General features: G+C 41.8%; 2 protein-coding genes across 3 annotated transcripts in view; one reads left to right on the forward strand and one right to left on the reverse strand.

The window, feature by feature from the left end:
- The window catches only part of LOC113009462 (serine/threonine-protein kinase pim-2-like), a 512,014-nt gene that overhangs the window by 185,137 nt on the left and 303,082 nt on the right, over nucleotides 1–23,795 (forward strand). The window lies entirely within an intron of this gene.
- Nucleotides 1,266–22,909, reverse strand: nap1l1 (nucleosome assembly protein 1-like 1). 2 transcript variants are annotated; one of them, XM_026147772.1, is made up of 16 exons: nucleotides 22,846–22,909; nucleotides 18,838–18,876; nucleotides 17,739–17,827; nucleotides 14,898–15,000; nucleotides 12,568–12,709; nucleotides 10,164–10,244; nucleotides 9,660–9,788; nucleotides 9,434–9,505; nucleotides 9,219–9,358; nucleotides 8,608–8,753; nucleotides 8,487–8,506; nucleotides 7,884–8,006; nucleotides 7,724–7,756; nucleotides 7,587–7,637; nucleotides 4,068–4,104; nucleotides 1,266–1,399 (listed from the first exon to the last, which is right to left on the reverse strand). In XM_026147772.1, the coding sequence occupies exons 2-15, from the start codon at nucleotides 18,852–18,854 to the stop codon at nucleotides 4,099–4,101; spliced, it is 1,152 nt and encodes a 383-aa protein (XP_026003557.1). In that variant the 5' UTR covers nucleotides 18,855–18,876; nucleotides 22,846–22,909; the 3' UTR covers nucleotides 1,266–1,399; nucleotides 4,068–4,098. The 2 variants fall into 2 exon arrangements, with proteins under 2 accessions (XP_026003557.1, XP_026003556.1); XM_026147771.1 differs by lacking the exon at nucleotides 4,068–4,104.

A 23,795-nucleotide genomic window follows, 5' to 3' on the forward strand; every position in this document is an offset into this window, starting at 1 on the left:
CATTTCTTTCACAGTGATAAAAATGAACCGTGACCTCAGCTACTGGGCTCAGGTTCACATGCGACATGAATTGGTTACATGATGGGGGTGAACAAACCGAAGAGGGAAAAAGTGAGGTGAGCCCAATCTTGACACTCCACCCCTCCCCTTGTCATCCACCGTGCTACATCTGCCCAACACTGTTCCTATAAAGCTTCCCTGAATGGGACTAGTGTGCCTCCCTCGACAACAACGGTAATGCACTTTAAACCAAATAGCACAACTTGAACTCTGCAGAGCGGGGCTACAGCAGCACCCCCTCTCACATCCCCCCAGGTATGGGGTGGGAGGAGTCAAAGGGCTGCTCACATTGAATAATTGGACAGGACACCACTGGTACACCACACAAGTAACAAAGTGCTATAGAAAAAGACGACAGCCACACTACTGCGAGCCTTCGAGGAGCCTGAAGCGTGAGGTTACTACGCCATCCTGACAAACTGTCTCACCCCACCTTCCAGAGTTTTCTTAAGATAAGGAATGTTCGAGAGTCGGCTGTAGAGAGCCACAGGAGCGAAGAAGTCACTGCAAACGTCAGTTTTGATATCATTTTAACAGTCCGTCCGGAGGAAGAATGGCAGACCCTTTAAGAGGTTCACTAATGGGGCCAGCCAGTCCGTTTACCGGAATGTTTAAGCGGAAAGCAGTGGAGCACAGGTGGCACAGGAATTCCCAAAGAAATTGTGGGGGAGTGGGAAAAAGAAAAGTCAGGTGAGGGGGTGGCAACTGTGGATCCCACAGAATAAACTGGACTGGACACTCAGGTGCAGCTAACACATCCATCCTGTCTGGAAATGCTACAGTGCTTTGTGAGTTCTCTTTTAAGTGCTCAAGTCCCCGCTAAGAGTTTAGAAAACAAAAGCTAAAATAAATCACTGGGACGACCTGGAATTTAGCTTGGAGGAGAGGATATATAGATTGGTGTCGCCGCAATGCCAGTCTAAACCACAGCTGTTGTCTAAGAGCAAATACAACAAAAGACTTCACAAGAACCCAAACTAGTTTAGCAGTGAAGAAACAAGTTCATGCTTTTTGAGGGAGGTTATCTTCCTGCAGTCTAACTATTGTACAGAGAAGGAAGAGAGGGGAAAACAGGTCTAGTAAAATACTATGTATATCGAGCCACACTGCTCCCAGTATATTACCATGAGTTTTTGTAACAAAAATCTTGAAACCTTTTTTTCTCCAAGTTCTCTACCAAGAAAAATACAAAACATTATAAGGCGGTAAGTAACTATTTTTTTATTTTTTTTATTTATATATTTCTTCTTTTGAGAAGCTGTTACAGTGCAGTTGATCCTCGAGGCAGCCGGGTCAGGCTTCACTGCTGCTTGCACTCAGCTGGGGGGGCTGCATCCTTCTGTAAGAAACAGGATGGTGGGTGTTAAGATGAAGGCCGCTCCATACGGACTCATTCAAACGGCACGTACGCAGTCACGCCACTCCACCACTCAAGCAGCTACAAACTCAAACTTCTCACCTCAGCTATTTTTAAATGCAACAGAAATGACAAGGATGTGATGACTGACACATTCACATTAGACAGACAGCAGTATGAAAATACTTTTTGTTAAACAGTATTGATGCAAATAAACATCAGGCCAGGGATTCTTTAGGGTGCTGGTGAGACCATTTGAAAGTGACATGACTTTCAGAGGATCGAGTGCACTCCCGTGGGAAGCTCCAGCAGCAGGTTAGCTTAGCAGTAGGCTGGCTCTGCTAAGCTAACATTTTTTTCTAATTATCATATGCAACTTGTGACCTTTAAGTGCTTCATATAAATCTTTCCCCATATGTCTTTGTATCAGCATGAGGCAAAATAGTGACAAACCTTAGATAGCCATTTCAAGTTTTTCTTCTGGAGTGTAAGTGTAAGAGCACTCATGATGAAAGCTAAGCTGACCACAGGTGTGAGGGAGATAAAGTGCTTAAATGGATAAAATAAAGCCCGATGTGGATGGCTTGGAGTTTTATAGTGCCCTGAGCGAGCTGTAGGTATTGCAAGTTTCTTTTACACAGCTAGGAGGTTCCTGTCATTTTTACTTTACTGCAGTCGTGACTGGGAAACTTCAGGGGGCTGTGCGCTCATGTCTGAGTAAGGACCACTTCCCCACCCACCAGCCTCTACTGCACAAAAACCATCAGCTGCCAGCATCCCCAACATGCCAGCCTAACATGCTAGTTTCAGCAATATTACGGTTCCTGCTTTAACGCACATTAGTTGGCATCTACCAGGAGCATGTCAATCTTATGCAACTCTTAAAGCACCCTCAGACATCTTTCAGCACTCGCATGTTACTAAGCACTTCAGAAATCAGTGTGAAGGGTTTCCAACATCATAGAATACACTTTGATTCTCTTATTGTCAGCTGTGCCAAAGGATTAAAGGATTATTCTGTTCCATTTATCAGCACATTCATCCAGTAAACACATTTCTACTCGTCTACTTGATGCATTCTGAGCAACCAGGAATGACAGGTAAAGGTAATTCCTCATGAGATAAACAGTTTGCTCATTTTTCTGAGACTTAAATGTTGCCGTTTGAGAACGCCGAAATGTATCTTGGTGCCTTAGGAAATGACAACTTTCAGATCTCTCTGAAACATTAACGACATGATAGATCTCATTTTAAGACAAGCTGGTGGATCTTCTTGATGGGGTGTGTCAACAGAACAATCTGCTGTCCTCAGTTTGACTTATGGTGAGGAAAGAAACTCGCTCAGTAATCTTCAACAAATGCAGACAAATACTGGAGTTTCGAGGCCTCCATCACTGTGTGAGATAATCTCATAATGAGTCCTGTGGAGGACAAAATAATAATGATTGTTCACTAAAACAAAAAAAGAAATCAGACATTTCTGTGTAACTTGTTGATTAGAGGCTGATATACCAACATCCAACCAGCTAACTGCCAGAGATTCAGTGACTGAAAATTTAGCTTCAGAATCTCCGCTGGTTAATTAAATTAACAATGGCTGGGGTATATTTTTTTTTTTAAACCAGCAAAGTTGAATAATGGGACTCCGTATCCACAGTACAAACTTGGGAGAGACCCAAACATCTGCCATAGGAGCCCATTTTCCATTAGCCCTTTCAAAATAACAAATGTCGACACTTTAAACATAAACTCAAGGACTTCAGATCAAATCAATTAGCTGCCAAATAAATGAAACACTGGGGCAACTTAAGGTTTAAAACCACAGAGGATCATTAAGCCCCCGGCACACTCAGGGTGGGACATCCTTGGACATTACACACTTGCAGAGGTGATGATGGCACGCTGCAGCTGTTCAAGGCTGCTCTTCATGGCCTGATGCCACACACATTACTACAGAGTGAGGTCGTTGCTGCCACCGTTCAACACATGTGGCTTTAATGAGCGACTCAAAGTACACATTCAAAAAACGAATGCCCTGTCTGTAACCAACACCACTGCTGCAGCATCTGAGCTTCTTTCTCCATATACTACCAGAACTCCAGTTTCTAATGGATCGTAACAGGCCCTTTAGAATTAAAAGCACTTTTGGGGACATTTGAGAGCCATTTAACCAGACATTAAGACATCACAGCAGCCCTGTATTGGGGGCATGTAGATGAACAGAGGTCATGAAGGAAAACAAAGGACGTTCATGGACGAACAGACCAATGACATTTAAATGGGAACTCACACATAAACAAAAAGGACATTTTTGCCAAACAAATCATCACCCTGATGAACTAGCCTGTGTTTGTGCATGGGAAGAGTTCAACATGGTGGGGACAAAACAAAGAAGGTTGGGCTCGCTTCAACATACAGAAATGATACAGGTGCAAATGCAGAGCTCTAATATGGGTTAAACTTCATGAAAGAAAAAATAAAAAAGCCAAACCAGTGAGTTAGTAAGTCAGGATAGTGTTAACACAGCAGCCGAGGAAGGGTGGAGAGAGACAAAGATGGAAAAGCCATAACCCAAAATCAAAAGGTGTGGGGGTGGAGGGTGGTGGGGGTGTGATGGTGGAAAAGCTGACAATTAATGAGCTGTACCTACCAGGATAGGGTTATTTTTCTACAGTCACCACTTAAACCTAGTGAGGAAAAATTTAAAGAGTAGCTGACAAAATATGCCAAAGTGACAGGTGATGAAGACACATCAATGAATAGGAGGAAAAAAAAGAAAAAGCCAAACTCGCAGAATACAGAATGTCAGATGTTTTAGTTGAGCAAAGCAGCAGCAGAGCTCATGCTTTTTTACATGCTGTGGTGTCAAACTCAGCTTCTTCAGTTTGGCCTGAGACTAGTAACTTTGAATTACACCAAATGAGTCAACACGCAAGGTCATGCAGGTAACCCCTCAAAAACCCAACCGTACAAATATGACTACCTACAAAAGGACACTTTGAGTCCATTGATCACAGACGTTCATGCATCTTGCTGCCGTTTCCAGTGCTTTTGTTTACTCAGTTTTTTCCAGCTGCATTACCTTCATCAAGAAGGATGCAGAGAATCTCAGTGAACAAAGAGCCCCGCAGGAGACAACCTGTTATTTTGTGTCTCGGGGGGACTAGGCCAAATCTCATCAGATTTGCACTTCATTTGGTGTGTGCATGCCCACTTCTATTCAAATGGTTAAAGATGGGCACAGAATTTCTGGCCCATTAAAAGCTGCTAACCATGACGGGTGGTTCAAGCAATGTTAAACTGATAAATACTGTATAATGTTGTCTTTACATTCCATGCATTTTCAAGTTTATTTCTAATGCAGTGAATGTTTGCTGACAGGTGATGAAGGACCCCTGGCTCTCAGTCACAATACTTTACAAAGTGGTCTGGCTCATTGAGTAACCTGCTGAGTAACCATAATGTAGTAAAGATACATAGTAGTAATTGGACTGTCACAATAAACACAGCTGGTGTGTTCAGGTTACAGTAAATTTGGAATCCTGGGACGTAGGCAGCCTCGGCAGCTCTGGGTGAGGGGGGAGAAAAGCACCTACTTTAACTTGATTGATGACTTTAATATTGCAGTCATTTGTGACTTAAATTAATGTTTTATATCCAGTCTAAGGTTTAGACCAGGGGTCGGCAACCTTTCTGATGGCGAGTGCCATTTAAAAATTCCTCAGAAGTCAGTGTGCCATATGATTGCATTAAGAATAAATTTAATAACACTCTATGAAGTTACACAATAAAAACAAAAAAAGACACTTTTTATCCATAACAGCAAATGAACTGTACAACAGAAAATACAAACGCTATTTATGGTCTCCTCACAACAACAAGAAAAATAAACTGGGCCAATTTGGCATGTTTGTTAATACAGAGACATGTTAATGTGATCTCTGGTCTCCCACTCAGACACACAGGTCTCCGGGTGTCCAGCGGACAGCTACCTGAGGACACTCATGTGAGAGAAAATCTGCTCACACAGATATGTAGAGCCAAATACTGTCAATAAGGCCTCTGCAATGTTCTGAAGACAGTCAAGCTTGTCAGGTAGTGATGTCCAGCAGGTGAACATGCAGCTCCATGAACACTCACAGCTGTGGATTCCAGCTGCTTCGATGTTGCATTAACTGGCATTACCTCAGCCAGTTAATGCGAGACAAATCCAGCTGCTCATTAAAGATTTCTGGTTTGTTCAGAAAAGAAAACATTGGTCCAAGCGCCTGAAAGTCCCAAAAATGCATTGTGTCTCGAGTCTACGGATGTATCCGTGTATCTCCGTGGTGCTGATGCTGTGCTGAGCGGACAGCTCCTGAAGCTTTTGAAGTGTCGGAATGTGGAAAGCTAACAACGTCCCTCTAAGTTATTTTTAGACAAATACAAGTTGAATCTGGTAGTTGGGGTTGTTAGCTAAGATACCGTCATTAAGAAGCGACACAACTAATGTGTCTATGCGAGCTAATTTGCGATGTGCCCCGCTGGCCCAGCCATTTATTTTTTGATGCACCTTCTCAGATTAATTCACTGCGTGTCGTGCTCAGGGCTGGACTGGGACAAAAACACAGCCCAGGCTTGACTAAAGACCGGCCCACCAGGTATTAAAGCCATAAAGCCTTTGAATGAAAACAAATGCTGCTGTGACAGTGATGTACAGTCTTGTTGGTATATGTATGATTTCTATACATTTTACATCAGATAAACACTTTGGTTGTAAGCTTCAGATAATTATTTAATAACAGCGAGACATTTTAAATGAGAATAAGAAAGTATTTCTTTGTGCCCCCCTTTCCCTGTTAATGCCCTACCTGCCCCCTGGCAAAACTTTCCTAGATCCGCCCCTGCACAGTTACCAGCTGTCAGCTACTTAGAAAAGGATCCTGGTGTTATTTGTCTCTCAGAAACAGCTCATAACTTCAACTCATTCATGAGAGAGAATGAGAGAAGAAGCAGCTGAAGTGTAACGACAGAATAAATCCAGCTTTGTGTCTTTTTCATTGTAGCTGAAGTCCGGGACAAACTGCGTCTCTTCTCAGCTCAACACGAAACGCGTAATAATTTCTCTGAATGCAGGACGATTCTGTCTTTTTACGGGACGGTTGGCAACTCTACTAACTAACCTTATGAATAAAACAAAGTTCACTATCAGTAACATCACAGCACCCACCCAGCTGTATAGAAACTCCATCATGCTAGCTAGCATGCAGTACGAGTTATTGTAACTGACTGTAAAAAGTCAGCACAACAAAAATAAACTGCACCTAAACTTGGTTTATATCTGATCCAGATAGACTGCAGGTCATAATTTCAGTTCACCTGACACTCAGACCGGCGGCCGCCTCGGGTCTCTCCTCCTCCTGCCTCTCCTTCCCTCATCCACCTGCTGGCCTCCACCAAAAATCTGGCCAGTCCAGCTATGGTCGTGCCATCAGTAAACCCTTCGCGTGCCGTGCCTAGGGTTGCCGACCCCTGGTTTAGACTAAGATTGACGTGGTTTCCAGATGAATTTGTTCATTAGGTGATGAAGTAAAGATAAATGAATGAAGATAAATTGCTTACTGGCAGATAGATTTTGATACGTTTCTGGGCAGTTACCATAAAATGAGGTAAAATCGTGTCCAAATGTGGCAGAAAGCCTATTGGCTAAAATTCTGTACAAACTTGAAGGACTTTTTTTTCCTTGTGTCCTTTTGTTTCTGGCATACTGTATCTGTGTTACTTTAGCTTTAACAACAACAACATGCAGCATTCAAATTTCAACAACTTGTAAAAGTCAAGCGGAAAATGGAGCGCTGAAAAGACAAAATATCAACTGGATGCATTTTCTGTCTTAACCAGAGAACCAAACCAAGGTCACAACAGAACAGAAGCTGAAGCAAATTAAAGCTGGTGTAAAATGAGATGCATTTGTTGACAGTATGTATTCTGTATGTTGAAATCAGCTGTTCTCCACCTGCAGCTCAGGATCCTCAGGTGACAGAAAATTATGCAGAAAGATTCTGAACGCAGTGACTCGTGAAGCTATCCATCGCCTTAAGTAAGAAAATCCTGAGCCATCAAAGTTGAGAACTGCTGAGTAAGGTCTTTTCTCACAGCACCAGAGATCTTTACAGACATGTTCTCTCACCTTGGGATCATAGTCGGGGTCGTTCTCCTCGTCAGCCTCCTCTTCACCTTCCTGAACACACAGCACAGGGCAACTTCAGTCTACAACTTCCAAAATGTAAGCTTTAGTGGCCTGTGGTAGTTTTTTGGTGGTTTTACCTCATCATCTGCCTCCTCTCCCTCTTCATCATACTGTAAAAGAAAAACATTTGTTAAGAGCCAGGATCATGCCAAATTAAAATGCTTATCTAAGTTGAATTAATTCTTACAACTCAATCACTTTGTAACCCCACCCAAGATATCAAATGCCCACACTCACATCATCGTCATCATCCTCTATGGCCTCTCCTGTGAAATACAGCACCGCTCGGGGTACGATACGTTCGCGGATGAAGTGGCCAATTTCAAAGTCAGCAGCCAGAATGGCTTCCGAATCCTCATCCTGAAATCAGACAGTTTATTCATGCATTTCCTGAACAAAGTGAGAAAGCAACCAGAGCTGCCCCTGATTCAGCATTTCTATACAAATGGCATCTGAAGTGCGTTTCCTCCTTGGAGGGAAGAATGGGTACAAAACTGATTACAAATCCTCTGGCCTGTCAGGCACTAAGGTTTGCCTTTAAGATGTGCCAAGATGCAGTTAGTGTGTGATAAAATTTGAATTTTGTCAAAATCAAAAGTTGAGAAAACAGTTTGTTGCCAAACTGTAGTGGCTTTGCTTCTAGTATTACTCAATATTAAGATTCACAGACCAGCCCCTCTGGCAACCTTGACTGTAGTTACTTATCTGGGTCACCAAATCATGTTTTTAAGTCACTACATGATGTTTGAGGTTAATGGAAGTGTGCGTCTCATATAAAGAAGTTCAAGTTAATATCAAAAGACATCCCAGGTGAAATGGTGTGTAAAAGCACCAACTTACCAACTCGCCATTTTCTGGGACTGCAAAGAAAGCACAGATCAAAATGAAACAATGCAAACAAACTCAGACTGGAGCAAACTCTGTATAGCAACGGTCAACTTCTCTGCCATGTCACTCTTACCCTCTGGTGGGGTGAAGAAGTTGAAAAAGGAGTCGTTGGGGACCGTTTTGGTGACCGTCCTGACCGTGCCACGGCCCTTGTGCTTTTGTTTCTTTTTGATTGTTTTCAATGTGACGTTCTTGCCCTTTGTCCATTCAATCGTGCAGCTGTTGTCAAAAACAAGGAGCAATGGAAACAAGGTCAGGAGGCAGCATTTGAAGTGTCAAATCTAAAAAACATCTGGGATGTACGAATTATCCAGTAAGGACTTTCAATTATCCTCTGCCTCTCTGGTTGGAGAGCAATACTGGTGGCCACCAGTGCTCACCCACAACCTCCAAGTTAATACGAGTTAGGTATACATTTGATTTATAAATTGTGACCTTGAGGTCACAGAGTTCAGACTCATCTCAGATATTTGGTCGGTGCACCTATGGTATGACTTTCAAAGTCCTATGTCAGTTCACAAGCTGCCACGTTGCCCACTCAACAGCACCACTCCATCAGCCTGTGACAGCTGAGGTGCAAAACTGAAGAAATGATAAGCTCTTTGGCAGCATTTCATTATGTGCATCAAAAGTTGCTTAGAAAACAAAAACCTGAAAAGAAAAAAAAGAATTGCCGACACTCACCCTGTGCAGCTCATGATCTCTGGCCCATCGAAGGAGAAGGGGTCGTTCTCATCGGGCTCTGACCTCATCTTGTAGGTTTTTGTCAACACTGTGTTTGTGAAGAAGTCGTTTGGCTCAAACTGGAACTCTAATGTGAAGCTCTGGTGAACACAAGAGGCTGATGAGCAAACAGTCAGACTGGTTTTAGCCATTTAAAGTATGAGAAGCACACTTACCATTGGCTGTCCTGGATCTGAGAATTTCACTTTAATGTCTTGTAAATGCTTAAGGATGGGTTCATCATGTTCCTGAGGGGAGGGAAGAAGTGGTTTAGAAGCAAACACAGAAAACCACACGAGCCAGCCTATACAGCTATTGGCCAGGAGGTGGAAGCAAACCCTGATTATTGAATTAGAGAAGTAGTCGCTGTCTGTGACCCATTTTCTGTGTGCGTAAACATACCTGCAGCATGTCACTGAGCAGATCCACATTTTTGAAAACCGTTAACCAGAATTCAGGAATGCCTTTGGGGTCTTCTTTTTCCTCATCCTTCTTCTCTTCCTCCAACTTGGCCTTCTCCTTCATCTCATCCTGGTTAAAAGAGGTTTTCTTTTAAGTATTTGTATGTGTGTTTGGTGAATAAACAAACCAAAACATTTTATGCCCCGTCCACATATACAACCACACAGCACTGAACAGTAATGACCAAAAGGGGATGTTAAAAAAAAAAAAAAAAAAAAAAAAACAAAAAAAAAAAAAACCTAGCTTCACATGCAGCACCATAGTACAGATTTAATCCACTCTGAAAAGCAGTTGTCTGAAATCAGTGATGGTTGGATGCTGTGCTGTCACTTTGGGAAGACAATTTGGTCCACGTATGAAATGTGAAAGCAGAAAAATGCAGAAAGCCAAGTATTTGTACAGTAAGCATGCAGGTGTATTTGTCATTTGTCCCTGCTTACGTACCGTCAGCTCTTCCTCTTCATCCGCTTTCCATTCACATTCCTCATCTGTGGGCTCATAAGCTGCTTTCACTATGTCACTTCTCTGTGAGGAAACGAGAGAACCATCTGAATTACATATTTACACATGCATTTATTTTATACTGCAAGTTATACCACAGCAAATCAGTTCTTACAAAATAAACAAATCCTGCATTCTGTGAGTTGTATGAGAACAAGCGATCTCTGGATTCAAATGGCAAAGTAGTCATTTCAAACAGTGTTACTTTACAGGAAAAGGTGCCTTTAACACTGCATTAGTGACATCAGAAACACCCAGAACAGCAGCTTGAAAGCAGTCCTCACTGCAAAGGTGAAGGATCGTGCTAGGGCTGCCCAATTAATCGAATTTTAATCACGATTACGATCTGGGCTTTTAACGATCATTAAAAATGACTGAGCCGATTATTAGCCCCTCCCTCATTTATCCGCGACACCTTAAAGGCCGGTCCGTGAAAATATTGTCGGGCATAAACCGTCCGTGGCGCAAAAAAGGGTGGAGACCGCTGATTAAGAGGACCCGAGGGAAGCTCAGAAAGCTAAGCAGAAGTTATTTGGAGAGTGACTGCCGTTGGTTGAAAAGAGTTAAAAAAAAAAAAAAAAAAAACCTTCAGTGGTGTTGCACACCATTTTATATTATTTTTTAAAGTCATTGTTAACCCTTTAAAGCTGATCAGAGCAGCACGCTCCGTTTTGTGTAACTATTTTTAAATCCCTGTAGAACCTGAACCGTGTAAGCTAGCGCAATAATTTGTTTTGCATATGAAACCGGAGGAGTTGTACTTACATCTGATGCCATCAGCTTGTCCTCGGTCACGGTTTCGTTCCACATATAGCTTTGCAAAAACTGCATAAAAAGCGCTTGCAGGAACAAAAACATAATATTCCAGAAACACGCTTCGCCGTTCCTATCAGCGGTTCGTAACACTTCCCACAGTGAAATGATGCACCTGCTGTTTTCTTTGCAAATTTGCATCATAGGATTGTTTTTTGTTTTTCCTGCAGTGTATATAAAAATTGCTGTATCTCCAAAATAAAACTATGAAGACACTCAAAATAAATTTCCTGTTGTTGTAAACTATTTTTTGCAACTTTATTGTATTTAAAGTTTTGAGGGATAAACCTCTTAAATTTCTCCAAGTAGAAATATATGTAAACAAAACAAAAGCGATTTTCAATTTTTTTTAGTTTATTGCACTTTTTTGCAATTTATGTAATTACTATGGACTTAATGCATACATATTATTAAAATATGGGCTATAACAGTTGTATTGATGTATAGCAACTTGAAATGCTCCCACAAATGGCACTACAGCATGTAAAAAAAAATAATATAAGCTCTGGTGGACTTGGTTCTATAGTAGGTCTTAAAGGGTTAAATAAATATCGTCAAATAATCGTGATCTCAATTTCAGTGAAAATAATCGTGATTATCATTTTTGCCATAATCGAGCAGCCCTAGATCGTGCACTTATGTTACACGCAGTACAACAGTGTGATCCAAATCCATAAAGGGGCTTTTTACAACCTCTTCTTTCATCACCTTCTGATGCAACACAAAGCAAACCTTTCAACACAAGTCAGCTTAAAGCATTTACTTGACTATCAGTTAACATTTAAGAGGAACTATTTTTATAGTTGAGAAAACAACTCATTTCATTTCCCAGAAAAATTCTGGTCCCAGATTATCAAAGGTTTGCAGCATATCTGAGAAAAGCTGCTTTCTTGGCTCCACCACAGATGGAAGAATGATGAAAGAGCTATGGTTACTATAGATACACTGACACACATGGAGTGTGCTCAAACAGCAGACCAGAGCCATACGTTTTCTATGCAAGCTCCAAGTTCCCTGAGCTGCTTCTAAATCCTGATGTAGCTTCACAGATTCAAGAAAGTGTGCACTCGAGACAAATGATGCTCAAGGAGAAAGCGTCAAACACATCAGTATCAATGCAGGTCTAAACCTACTCATGTCCAGTTACAACGTGAGAGCTGCAAGTCTTGTTCAAATCGAGCGCTTTGGCCCTCAGGAAGCGCTCAGCAGATTCTTGTATTTAATCAATGTTTAGGTAAATGTATATGCAACCTGTAGGCTTATGAGAGTTTCTTCTGAAGAGCAGAATTTGTGATTCAACCGTTCTTCAAAAAAACAAAAATAAATAAATACATTCTAAAAAGAGTTTTTAAATTGTCATTTATGTCCTAAGTCTCTGTAAAGGAAAGAGCCATACAAAATTAGGCTTCTGGTCTTACTGTGAGTGACTAAAGAGTGGCTGCATCACACTGGAACACATAATACGCAGTAAGTTTTACTTTGTGGTGACAAACCATGACTTCTTTACAAAGTATACACAAGACCAAAAACATACTTTGTCGAAGAGGGGCTGGTAGAGGGCAGCATACTTTCTTTCCAGCTCATGTACTTCCTCGTAGAACTTCGCTTCAATGTGGGCACATTTGACCTGCAGGTTCTTGAGAGCATTGACACGTCTCTTTACGACCTTTGGTAAACTGAGGGAGGACACATGAACAGAAGACATGAGGACAATCCTGGTTATTGAAAAGTAATATTTAAACTCCAAATAAAAAATGTAAGTATAAATATATATATACTTGATTGTCATTCGTTTTCTAGCCCTTACAAAAAAAATTTAAGTCACAGGGGGGAAAAAGTGATTGAGGCAAAGAGCGGCCCCCTCTTCAGAAGTTAATCTGCAGAGAGCTTTAGAGAATGGCAACAAAGTGCAGACATACTCTCCCCAGAGGATCCATAGTGAGTCAGGATGGCCTTCCAAGAAAACATTTTAAAAACAGTAAAAAAAACTATGCTGAGAACTGCTTTTATTCAGATTTGCTTCATTTAACACCAGCGTCGGTTTCTTTTGCAGATTTACTTGGTGGACACTTGGGGAACTTGTGGCCTGGGTCTTGCTGTAGATGAGAGAGGGGTTCCTCCTCATGTCTTACAAGGTCACTTCCATGTTTGCTTTTAATGACAGACAGTTTATATTTTTAAAACGCAAACTGAAATGAATATGAAACCATTTCATCACATCCATGCTTCTCATTTCCAACTCATCGCAGACTTATTTTGTAGGATGCTACCGATTCCATTCAGCTAGCTTTCAATATAGTGCATTTATCTGATGGTGGAATAAATTCTCCTGTAATGCAAATCTGCTCTTTCTGCTTGTTCTTTCACATCAGACCCCATGTTTCTGCTTTTGAAGGTGCACATCTCTGCAGTCCCATTTGGACACCCTGCAACTTTAACATCCTAATTACATCTTTAGAATCTGTTGAATGATCAGTTAACCAGACTCAGAAGTGCAGAGAGACTGCACCCAGTCAAGTTTCTCTGCAGTGTGGTAAATTAGAGATGCCTGCACTAGTCTGGCAGGGGAATGCGTGTTTGAGTCCCAAGTGCTGGGATGCAACCGGTGAGTTTGGTGGTGACTGCCAAACACTTGACATGTTGATTAAAGAGCTGCTTGCTGATGGTTTTGCTGAAGAGAGGAGCAGTGGGTGGCTCAGCCCTGTAGCCAAGATGCACAGCGACGCTCACAACCTAGCATCTCAGAAGCCCCAACCACTGACTGAACTGTCGCCGTTTCAGCAAGCATCCTTCAGTGTGGTTTTTGTTAAAAGTATCTCCTCCACTTGGATTGTTTTCGTTTTAACTATGACTCACGTCAGCTGCGATTACATTTCCTGGACTCAGGCAACAAATTGATCCATGTTAACTCAAGTGACTACACAAAATAAAGTCTTTGTGCAGCTATTCGCCCACTAAAGCAGCCCTCATTATTTACAACTGATGCCAGTACTATGCCCTGAAATGCGGTGCCCCACTGTCCTTTTTCCACAACATCATTGTATGCATTTATTTTAAAGGCTCTCTGGTATGCTGTTTTATGAAGGACACCAGGTGCTCACAGCCACTTACACTGAGAAAGCAGAGCTAGACTTTGGATTTTGCATTTTAAAACGAACAGACAATTTTGTCTTGTTTGAACTTCTGTTTAATGTTTCACTGCCTACAGTCTGGAAGTGGTCTGTAAGACATTAAATGGGTTTTCCTATTACCATACATCTCACCTTTATGTGCCTCAGCATACCCAATTTAAAACCAGCTGTCCTTACAAAGTGATGTTTGAAACTCAACATGCGTTCTTCCTTCATCGCATCCGAGACGATAATAGCTGACCTCGCCAGGGGCTGAGGCTTCCCACTTCAATGTAAGAAGCCCACCTGCTTCACACTGAAACCCGGTTGTATTTCTTGAGCCATGTAGTGTCACACCGGTAGATGCTCATCAACTCATGACTCGCTGGTTTTGACTGCACCGTTGGTGTTGACCTCAACTTCAAAGTCATTTGCATTTCTACTCAACAAGGTGTCGTCACCATTTCAGATACTCATCAGTATGCTGAAGCATGTAGATTGTAGGTGGATGTTTTTGATTGTCTATTTGCAAGGAAGTGATTGCTGTAACTGATGGAAAGCCCACAGCAACAGTTGCCAACAGCCAGACTTTAAAAAAAAAAAAAAAAAAAAGCAGGATCTACTGAACAAAATTTAGTGAATACCACTCTTGCATAAAAACCTTAATATAAAAACAAAAACAAAGTCTGTACATTATTCTCAATTCAGAGCTGCCTGTGTGCTGCTCAGGCAAGACAAATGAGCCATCCCTCACCTCTCCATGTACCCTGATGGTGAGCCATTCAAACCATCCAGCCTCTCCTGCAGCGCAGCCAGGATCTGTGGATTCTGCATCATCTGGACAGTCAGCTGACGAGCTGAAGAGAAACATACAGTGAAAAGAAATCTATGAGCAGAACTTGAGCATCATCTCAGAACTGATGTTGAGCGGGATTCACTTAAAACTACACTCAAATATACTGATTTATAATTGAAACCCAAATCAGGAGCTGCACAATAACAATTTCACGATTGTTTTTGTAACCATTCCATCACTGCTCGGTGGAGTGCTCTTAAGTACTTTGCTTGTTGTATGCTTTAAAGTGTGGAAACAGAGGTTGATGTCTGGTTATGTGCATTATGAATGTTGCATATACATATATGCTCAGCAGTCAAAGAGTGCTCTTTGTGCAGCCAGACAGGTGACAGATGGTACAACCCAAGTGTCCGACACATTGCTCACACCTATCAAAGCTCAGTCAGATTGCTGCTGGCAGGTGAGAAGATTAAAAAGACTGGAAGTCACTTTTCTCTGCTGGCACATCCTGGACATTTTCCTTGTGTTACAAGCCAAAAATCAGCGAGCTGTCTGGGATGCTGCACCGAGTCAAATAAATAAGCTTCTCTGAATTTAGACAAAATCAGCTCCTTAAGCAGATGCTTTAATGTAGAATTCTGTAGTAGACCAAAAACACAAGAAGGGGGCTGTTATGAAGTGACAAAACAAATGTTGCTCCCCTTGTGACAAGGGGTCACCACAGCAGGCAGTGCCACATGTTTTTATTTGGTATAGTTTAACCCTGGATAACCTTTCTGAAGAAACCTGAAAGTGGATTTGTGTCTCTGACTGAAACTGAACCACTGAGCTGTGTGTAAACCACCACATTAGATTGTTTTAGAAAAGCATCACTACACCTTTACAAACTGATCCCCCTGTAGTCTTCAACTGTTACATTTGAGGTTTTAAAGCTATACACACTTAAACCGGGTCACTGAGGGGGATTTGAATTATGTTAAAACCCATTTGCAGCACTGTCAGAATTAAGTTAACTAGCAGCTGTAGCACATTCCTCAAGTTATGTAAATGCAGGGGCAGGTTGAGCAACTATAACTGCCCATGTTGTTAAACTGACACCAAAAAAAACAAAAAACAAAACCTCAAGTCAAAGTCTATCGGCTCAGCTTACTGGAACGACTGTAGGTAGGGCTGCTCGATATAACGATATATATCGGATGACGATATAAAAACATCTATCGTTTCATTTTACGCTATCGTTTGTTTCGTGGTGTTGCAAAATAAACTGTTTACGGTAATGTTTTTTCATGGTTCTGATGTCCCTGTAGTGGCTATATTCATTTCTTAAAGTTCTCTCTTTCTCTTATATTTAATATAACCACACTACGGACGGACAAGCGCCTGTTTTTATGCATCGTCGATGCAACAACGACGGTAACACCATCGCGTGTCCGCTTGTTTATTTTCCACATAAACCTTTCACAATAAAGCTCAAGATCCTGTTGAGACTTTTCAAAATAAACTGAATCACGTGAAAGATGCAGAATGTTTACGGATGAGAAGTAAAAAAGAGCCGCCAGGTGCTAAAAAATAAACCTTAGACTCAAACGTTAGAACAGGCTTCTCCCCGCAGCACGCCGTGTAATAAATACTCAAAGAAAACGGCGTCGTTACAACTCATGTCTAAAAATGTATAGTTTCATGCATCGCCTAAAACACTCGACTCCAGCTACGCGCAGCTGGAAACACTTCACGCAAGTCGAGCTGCCCGAGATTCACAGAATTTACAGAAAATGTTACATTTTTGTGATTTATATCGTTATCGGACGACAGATGTTTTATATCGGGAGATGAGATTTTGGTCATATCGCACAACTGTAGTAGTAACTGAATTTCAACCAAGGTGCCGCTACTACACAACCAGCAATAAAAACTTGTTTTTAATCATTACCAAATCTACCAACCACAGGAACTGCTCTATAGTGCATCCACACACTACAGAAACTGTACTACACCACAGTACCTGTGCAACTGAAGCTACAGCATTACTGAAACCCTACAATAAAGCAGAGGAGTATCTGCAGGGCGTGGGGTGCTTCATGTAATTAATAGATTTACATTAATCTCAAACATCAGTTAAAAATCTCAAATGTTCAGAGCTTGTGATTCCCAAGTTACAGGTGTTCCACAACAGCCCTCATGTGTGAAATCTCAAAAGATTTCTTAATGAGGGTCTACACTGCATGTTAACGCCAGCAGGCTGCAACCATGTATTACTCATGCATTTATAATCCTCCCCCAGCTTCTAGGTCTTGTGTACAGACTTCCTTAAAGTGTGGCCGCTGTGACAGATCAGACGTAGGCAGCCAGAATCAGTCTTCTTTCAAGTCTGGCTTTTAAAACACTGCTCAAACTAGCTATAAAAAGATAGGCCCAAGCAGCAATCTATATCTAGCCACAATAAGCCAGGAGTAGGCCAATATGTGAGGAGTCGTCAGAACCATTGAGGATCAAAGAATACATAAACAGCATCGAGATCCCAAAATAAAACGGATCAGTGCTCCCAGCTCTCAACTGTTAAGTCTATTATGCTGTATTCAAGTTTATGTGCCACTTTGTTCACCCACTGATACTGAGTGTTTGAATTGCCATCTTCTCAATGTTATCACTTGGCTATTGATATTCCTTTGGCACTGGCTAAATAGCTTTTTTTGAGGGGGGGCACATGTGACCCCACATTCCCCCACTTCTACATTTCACCTAAACCACAGAATATGCGCAATTCAACTCTAGACTGTAAGTATACTGAGACTGCCTTACCTTTGCTGTTTTCATCTTCTCCCGTCTCCTCCTCTTCCACTTCCTCAACATCCTCCATATCTGCTGGGTCCATCTCAGCCTGATCTTTGCTGCTCAAGGAGAGAGGGGAAGGACAGAGGGTGGAAATGTTAGCCAAAACAAAGCAGTACTTATGAAGGAACATTTAAGATTGGCCAAACACTCCTGCCATCTTTTGGCTGATCACTGACCACTATGCCAGCAATGAAGAGCCAACTGCCATGCTGACACACCTTGCCCAAGATCATCCTGATACTGAGTGAGGGCCAGCAGTGATGCGGTGCAGCTCTAAAAATTCACTAGTAAACAAAACTGGAGTCTGCCTTTACCCATGATGCTGCTCAAAGCAGTGAAACATGATGCCCAACTTCAAGATGCAGCACTATCACAGTTCAATACCGAACATAACACAGCTTCACTAGCCCGTCTCATCCTTCCATCAGGCTGCAGACTATTGTGAAAAATCAATGCCCAAGAGTGGAAGAATTTAAGAGTCAAAGAGACAGCTTCCATCCGATTGGGCCATTGTTACAGAGCCATACATGTTTTAAAGGTGGCCTGTAAAACACTCATTTAAAGGGGGAAAAAAAGTAACCCTAGGTGTTGGAGAGGTGTGTGGAGGAGCTCCTACTGCACTGCACCCTTAGATTTAACCTGAGGGGCACTTTCTGAATCTGAAAACTCAGTACCAGAAACTGCAGTTCCTCCAATGACCACATGAAGCTGGCTCCAAAAACAACTACTGTAGGCTTCATGTTAAAAAGTCCCATTTCATATCATAATGAGTGTGCAACTATAAATCACTGCCTCTTTTGCAACAACGACACAGGAATTTTAGAATAAAAGGCTGGGGTGTGGATGCTTTGACAGGTGTCCCACCTGCAGCAAACCCTTTGTCAGGCTTTACCGCAACTAATCTGGACCTCTCCATGGTTCTGCTTTTGGTATATTCAAGGTTTACCTTATAAGCACAAAAAATGTCACCTTCAACTTAGAAAAAAAAAAAAAAAAAAAAAAAAAACGAGTTGACAGAGAGGCCCAATGTTTAATTTTAGTTATCAACACCACATAATGTACTTACTTGTCGATGTCTGCCATATTAACCGAGTCTCAAGTGATGCTAGAAAGAAAGAACAGAACCAGTTAGCTTAGAAATCCTGGATTACATGTTATTGTTACCAGAGGGGTGCACTACACAGGCTTTTTGCAATATTGTTCAGCCTAAAGGCAAAGCTGCATCTATCCTAACCAGGTTAGGAGATGGCAACTTATTAACACAACCTGCTCAAAATGACTAGTTTCAGTTTAAAAACTGGCTCTAAGAGCCAGAGTAAATCATTTAATGACAATAGAAATTTCATACGCACAAAGGTGTAGTGCAATTTGTATAAGTACCAGAGGGCACCGAAGACACATGCATGAGGTTACGCATGATTGAGCTAGAGCACACTTTATGTTATACAACTTCTGTTCTCACAGTGGAAAGTTCAGGAGTAATGACCACAACCAAAATGCGGCTCTTATCAGTAGTTCATCCGTCTGTTGAGCCTCATCTCTACCTTTACACATCTTTTTCTAGTAAGCAGTTAAAGGGTGAATACCACCACTCTGAACAATTTTATGTAATATACTTAAAAACAAAAAGCCTGGCATGTCCACTAATATTAAGAACTTGCAGAAAGGAAAGGTATCTGCGGGGGCATTGAGGATATTAATGTGCATTCATGTTTTTAATTAGTACACTAAGATTTCTGTTGAACACCGTTTACAACCAACTTCTAAGCTAATATAAAGATACTGGTTTAAATTTAACAGTCCTTCATTGTGTTGTTAAACAGCTACTGGAATGTTACTGAGCACCTCCACAGTAAAAAAAATAAATAGAAAAATTTCTGCAATAAGCGCCCCACAATGTTGTTAGAGAACGCTAATAATAAACCACAAAAACTCGAGTTACTTCATATCAAGTCCCTTTCCCTTCTTATTACCACAAAACTAAAATGATATAGTTTTTATTGTATAATTTTAAAAATGTAAAACTGCAGCCTCACCATTTTGATGCAAATGAAACTAAACTGGCTGTATAAGTAATGCTACTCCTGAAAATAGTGCACACACAGCACTACCCTCCACTCCAGAGGAAATGCATGAAAAATGCATATAAAAGGAACCCTAGGCTGCAGTCAACACAGCACTGACAGCATCTCACGAAAGATCAAAGCAGAGCCTTATGAGGCATTCACACACTGATTAAAAACAAAAGACTGAAAATGACTTTAGTGCATATGAATGTCATCTTTCCCTCAGTCCTTTGCCGATCAGTACAGCAGTCTGTTTAGCACTGTGGCTACTATTACCTGCTATGATCGATATTCAAATAAACTTTACTAATCTCTAATAACACGCCCATCCCCAAATAATTAAGTAAATAAATAATTAACTTCTTTTTCCAAAGAATTTTTATTAAACACTCAGGATTTGTCTAAATCCATCACATGCTTATTTTAAGAGTCCCATCCCAGTCTACATGGGATCAACCCTGGCTGTTAGTCAGTCACCCCCTTGCCACTCAGCCAAGGCCACCTTCCCCTGAGAGACTGATTAGGGTGGCGGGTCCTTGATGCAATTCAGTTGCCTCTCCCTACAGACATATTCCAACTCCACCAGCTGGGAGTTTAGCTGCTTGACAGCAGTCCCTTTTCTACTCCTGTAGCCTGGTACAGTTTGGTTTAGCACTACAGGAACCAGTTCTCCACCAGCTCTAGGATGCGACTTGCATGCAATTGCTGCTAAAACCCATAAAGGATGGACCCAAGACTCACTGAAGAGGCAGCTGAGTGCCATGGAGGAACACATGAGCCAAAGTATTTTTTTCCCCATTAAGAAAAAAAAAACAATTATTCAATTTTTTAAAAGTCTAATGGACTTTGACTACCACTACTTTATCATGACAATGTTACAAGACACATTTTATATGAATCATCACTGACCTAGCAACACATGAATGACACGACGGCATTTCAGCAGAGTGCAGATGATGGTAAAAAGGTCCATAATCCTTTTCCTGACTGCCATGTTCTTGCTGCTGTCCCAACTCATTAACTACATTCAACTGTCATCCCAGGGGCAAATCTGTCCCTTGTTAGCCTGTAACACTAGCAGCTGCAGGGCTTCAAGAACTAAAGCCCAGGAGCTTATAATCTATTACACTTAACTTTTGACAAATTAGAATCGAAACCAAAAATCTATGTAGGTCTTTCAACAGAGCAAGAAAATTATTTCAACAAAGCAGCATATCATAACTGTTTATCTCAGGTGGGCTATATTCAGCCGATACGCCAAGATTATTCAGCTGCAGAGCTGATGTGACACTTTTAGTTTGGAAAAGTCACATGACAGATCAATGTGTTTCTTCCCTCTTGCAGAGGATAACTGATTTAGGGAGAAGCCTGCCTTGTTGGCTGGTTTGTGACTTTAATTACATCCCATTTCTCAAATGAAACCTGCAGTCTGCCACTTTTGGAATAGCAAGAAACGTTTTTAGGCTTTCACTTTTTAAGTTTACACTGACAAATGAATAAATCTGAAAGTGTCTAGGAATAATAAAAGCACATGTGCTTTGTTACTCTAGGATGACACCCACCATCCCTACCACCTCTCTATTTCTCCAAATTATTGATAAGTACTGGAGGAAGCTCTTAGGACAAAAAAAGAAAAGAAAAAAAACTTCCACTGTGCAGAATGAGATGACAGTGTTTTTAGTTGGGGTAGTTGACTTATAATGCACGAAACAAAGACTTGGGTATATTACGCACAGGATAATACCAGCCTGGAGCATTTTCTATCAAATTGCCCAGGTCAACCTGCGTCAATATCAACAGCATGCCTCATTGTTTAAGTCCCTAAAATACCTCAACTTGTTTTTTCATTGTGAAAAGTGATAACAACATCAGCGCTTCCAGAGCTATATGTGGCGATTCATTTGAACAAAAAAGATTTAAGCTGCTCCCACTTTGTATGGTGTGTAATTGCCATTAAAAATGAAAAAAAAAGACAACTTAAACCCACCTACGTCTTCCCTAGAGAAGACTAATTGCAACACGGAGCAGCTAATTGATTACATTCTCCTAAAAACATCAAACTGGCCCAAAGACAGACCCTTACTCAAGATAGCCATTTCTTCTATCCCTGCCCAGCGACCACGTGTTGCATGCTGAAGTCATGTCGACCCATTCATGACTAACAAAAAGCCCCGGGTGGATGCCTGCCTGCTGAAACCACATTTCGGCTTCATTTGGCAGCCAACCTGTTGAAACGTTTACTCATTTTACCCACATAAAACAAGCCGGACTCCGGCTAGTGTACAGACCAACTTTAGCCGGCCTGCCTCAGTCTAGTATCAAAGAGCTCTTGTGTGTGCGCTGCTAGTTAAAGCTAGCTTGCGTGCTGCTAGCTCGATGCGCACTACTCGGGGAGAGCAAGTGGGAGGAACAGCTTCGACAGACACGGTGCTGTAACTAGAAAATATGGGCCAGTTAGGAAGTGGTGTCAACGCTCCAGCACCACGTTTTAACCAGCTTCCCCTTATGTAATAGAACCGACTATCCAATTCAACCAAACGCCGCGTGCCGTTATCAGTAAAGCTCAGTCTCGTGAACAGTCCCCCGTCCCCCTCCATCTCCACCCACCCATCCTCCACAAAAATAAAAATAAGGTCAAGTCCAAAATTACAAGAAAGGAGACACGTGTCAACAAATGTCGAAAAACGCCGACAAGTGCCGGACTTAGCCAGCGTTTTGTCCTCTCTGCGAATGCAATGACTGGTCAAACAGTCCGGTGGAAGCGGACGAACATAAACGCTGTTTTATTGTTTTTTTTTTCCCAAATCGCGTGTAACGTTAACACACATCATGGTGGAGCCAGTCTCAATGGCTGCTGCCACTGTCTGACTTGACTAGCATTAGCAAAAGCAGCGCTGTCACCCTCTTGCCACCGTTCGCTCATACAGTGGGACTGAAATTCAACTTCGGGGACGACGACCAAGTTTGGGGCGTTAGCGCCGAAGCCATTCCCAACTCCCGTCTCTTACCTTCGCTGTCTAGCCGGAGGCTGGTTTGGTTAGCGGCGCTACGCAGTGAAGCGGTCTCGGGGAAGAAAGAGACTCCGCTCCGATGGCGGTAAAAGGGAGAGAGATCCCGCCGCCTGCGCTCATATACATCCGACGTCATCACGTAAACCGGCAATCACCGAGGCAACGCTGTGCATGGGAGGGGCGGCGGTGAGGTTGCCCCTAGGGGGGGAAAGCAGAGGATGAGGAAACATCGTTCCAGTCCTCCTTATAGTCTTCTAATCATCTGGTTGCTGCTCTTCATCACCTCATTCATTCATTATCGTCACAACTCTCTCTTAATCAGCGTCTTAAACTTCTTCACCATGTCATTTCCAGTCATTATCTTATACCACGATTGTCATGATCGCAGCTACCAGCTCCATTTCCTTCATCGTGCAAGCAGTCGTCTTCATCATCACTGCCTGGGGAACTGATTACACTCATCATCAAATCAAAATTTATTTATATAGCACATATTAAAAACAACAGTGTTGACCATAGTGCTTCACTGTCAATAAAAACATGAGACAGTTAAAACAAACAATAGAAGAGGACAACAAACAATAGGTAACAACGCAACAAGCTAAAACAGCCAACTAGACAGAATCAAAAGCCAAAGTAAAAAAATAAGTTTTAAGACGTAATTTAAAAGACTGGATAGACTCGGCAGTGCGAATATGAACGGGGAGGTTATTCCAGAGTCTGGGTGCCACGGACGTCATGGACGTTGTGACGCTCGTCCTTTTGCCATAATCTTCATTCTCAGTTTCCCCAGCAAGATTCGTGCTCCCCCTGTTATTAGCATCAAAATCACCATGTCTTCACCAGCATCCCCAGCCACTTTGACTACAACAAACCACACTTTGGGACCTTTTGTTGGCGGTATCTATTTTAGTCATAAAAACTCTCAGACTTCAATGCTAATGTGT

Source organism: Astatotilapia calliptera, chromosome 17 (genome assembly GCF_900246225.1).
Source record: "Astatotilapia calliptera chromosome 17, fAstCal1.2, whole genome shotgun sequence".
Classification (NCBI taxonomy): Eukaryota; Metazoa; Chordata; class Actinopteri; order Cichliformes; family Cichlidae; genus Astatotilapia; species Astatotilapia calliptera.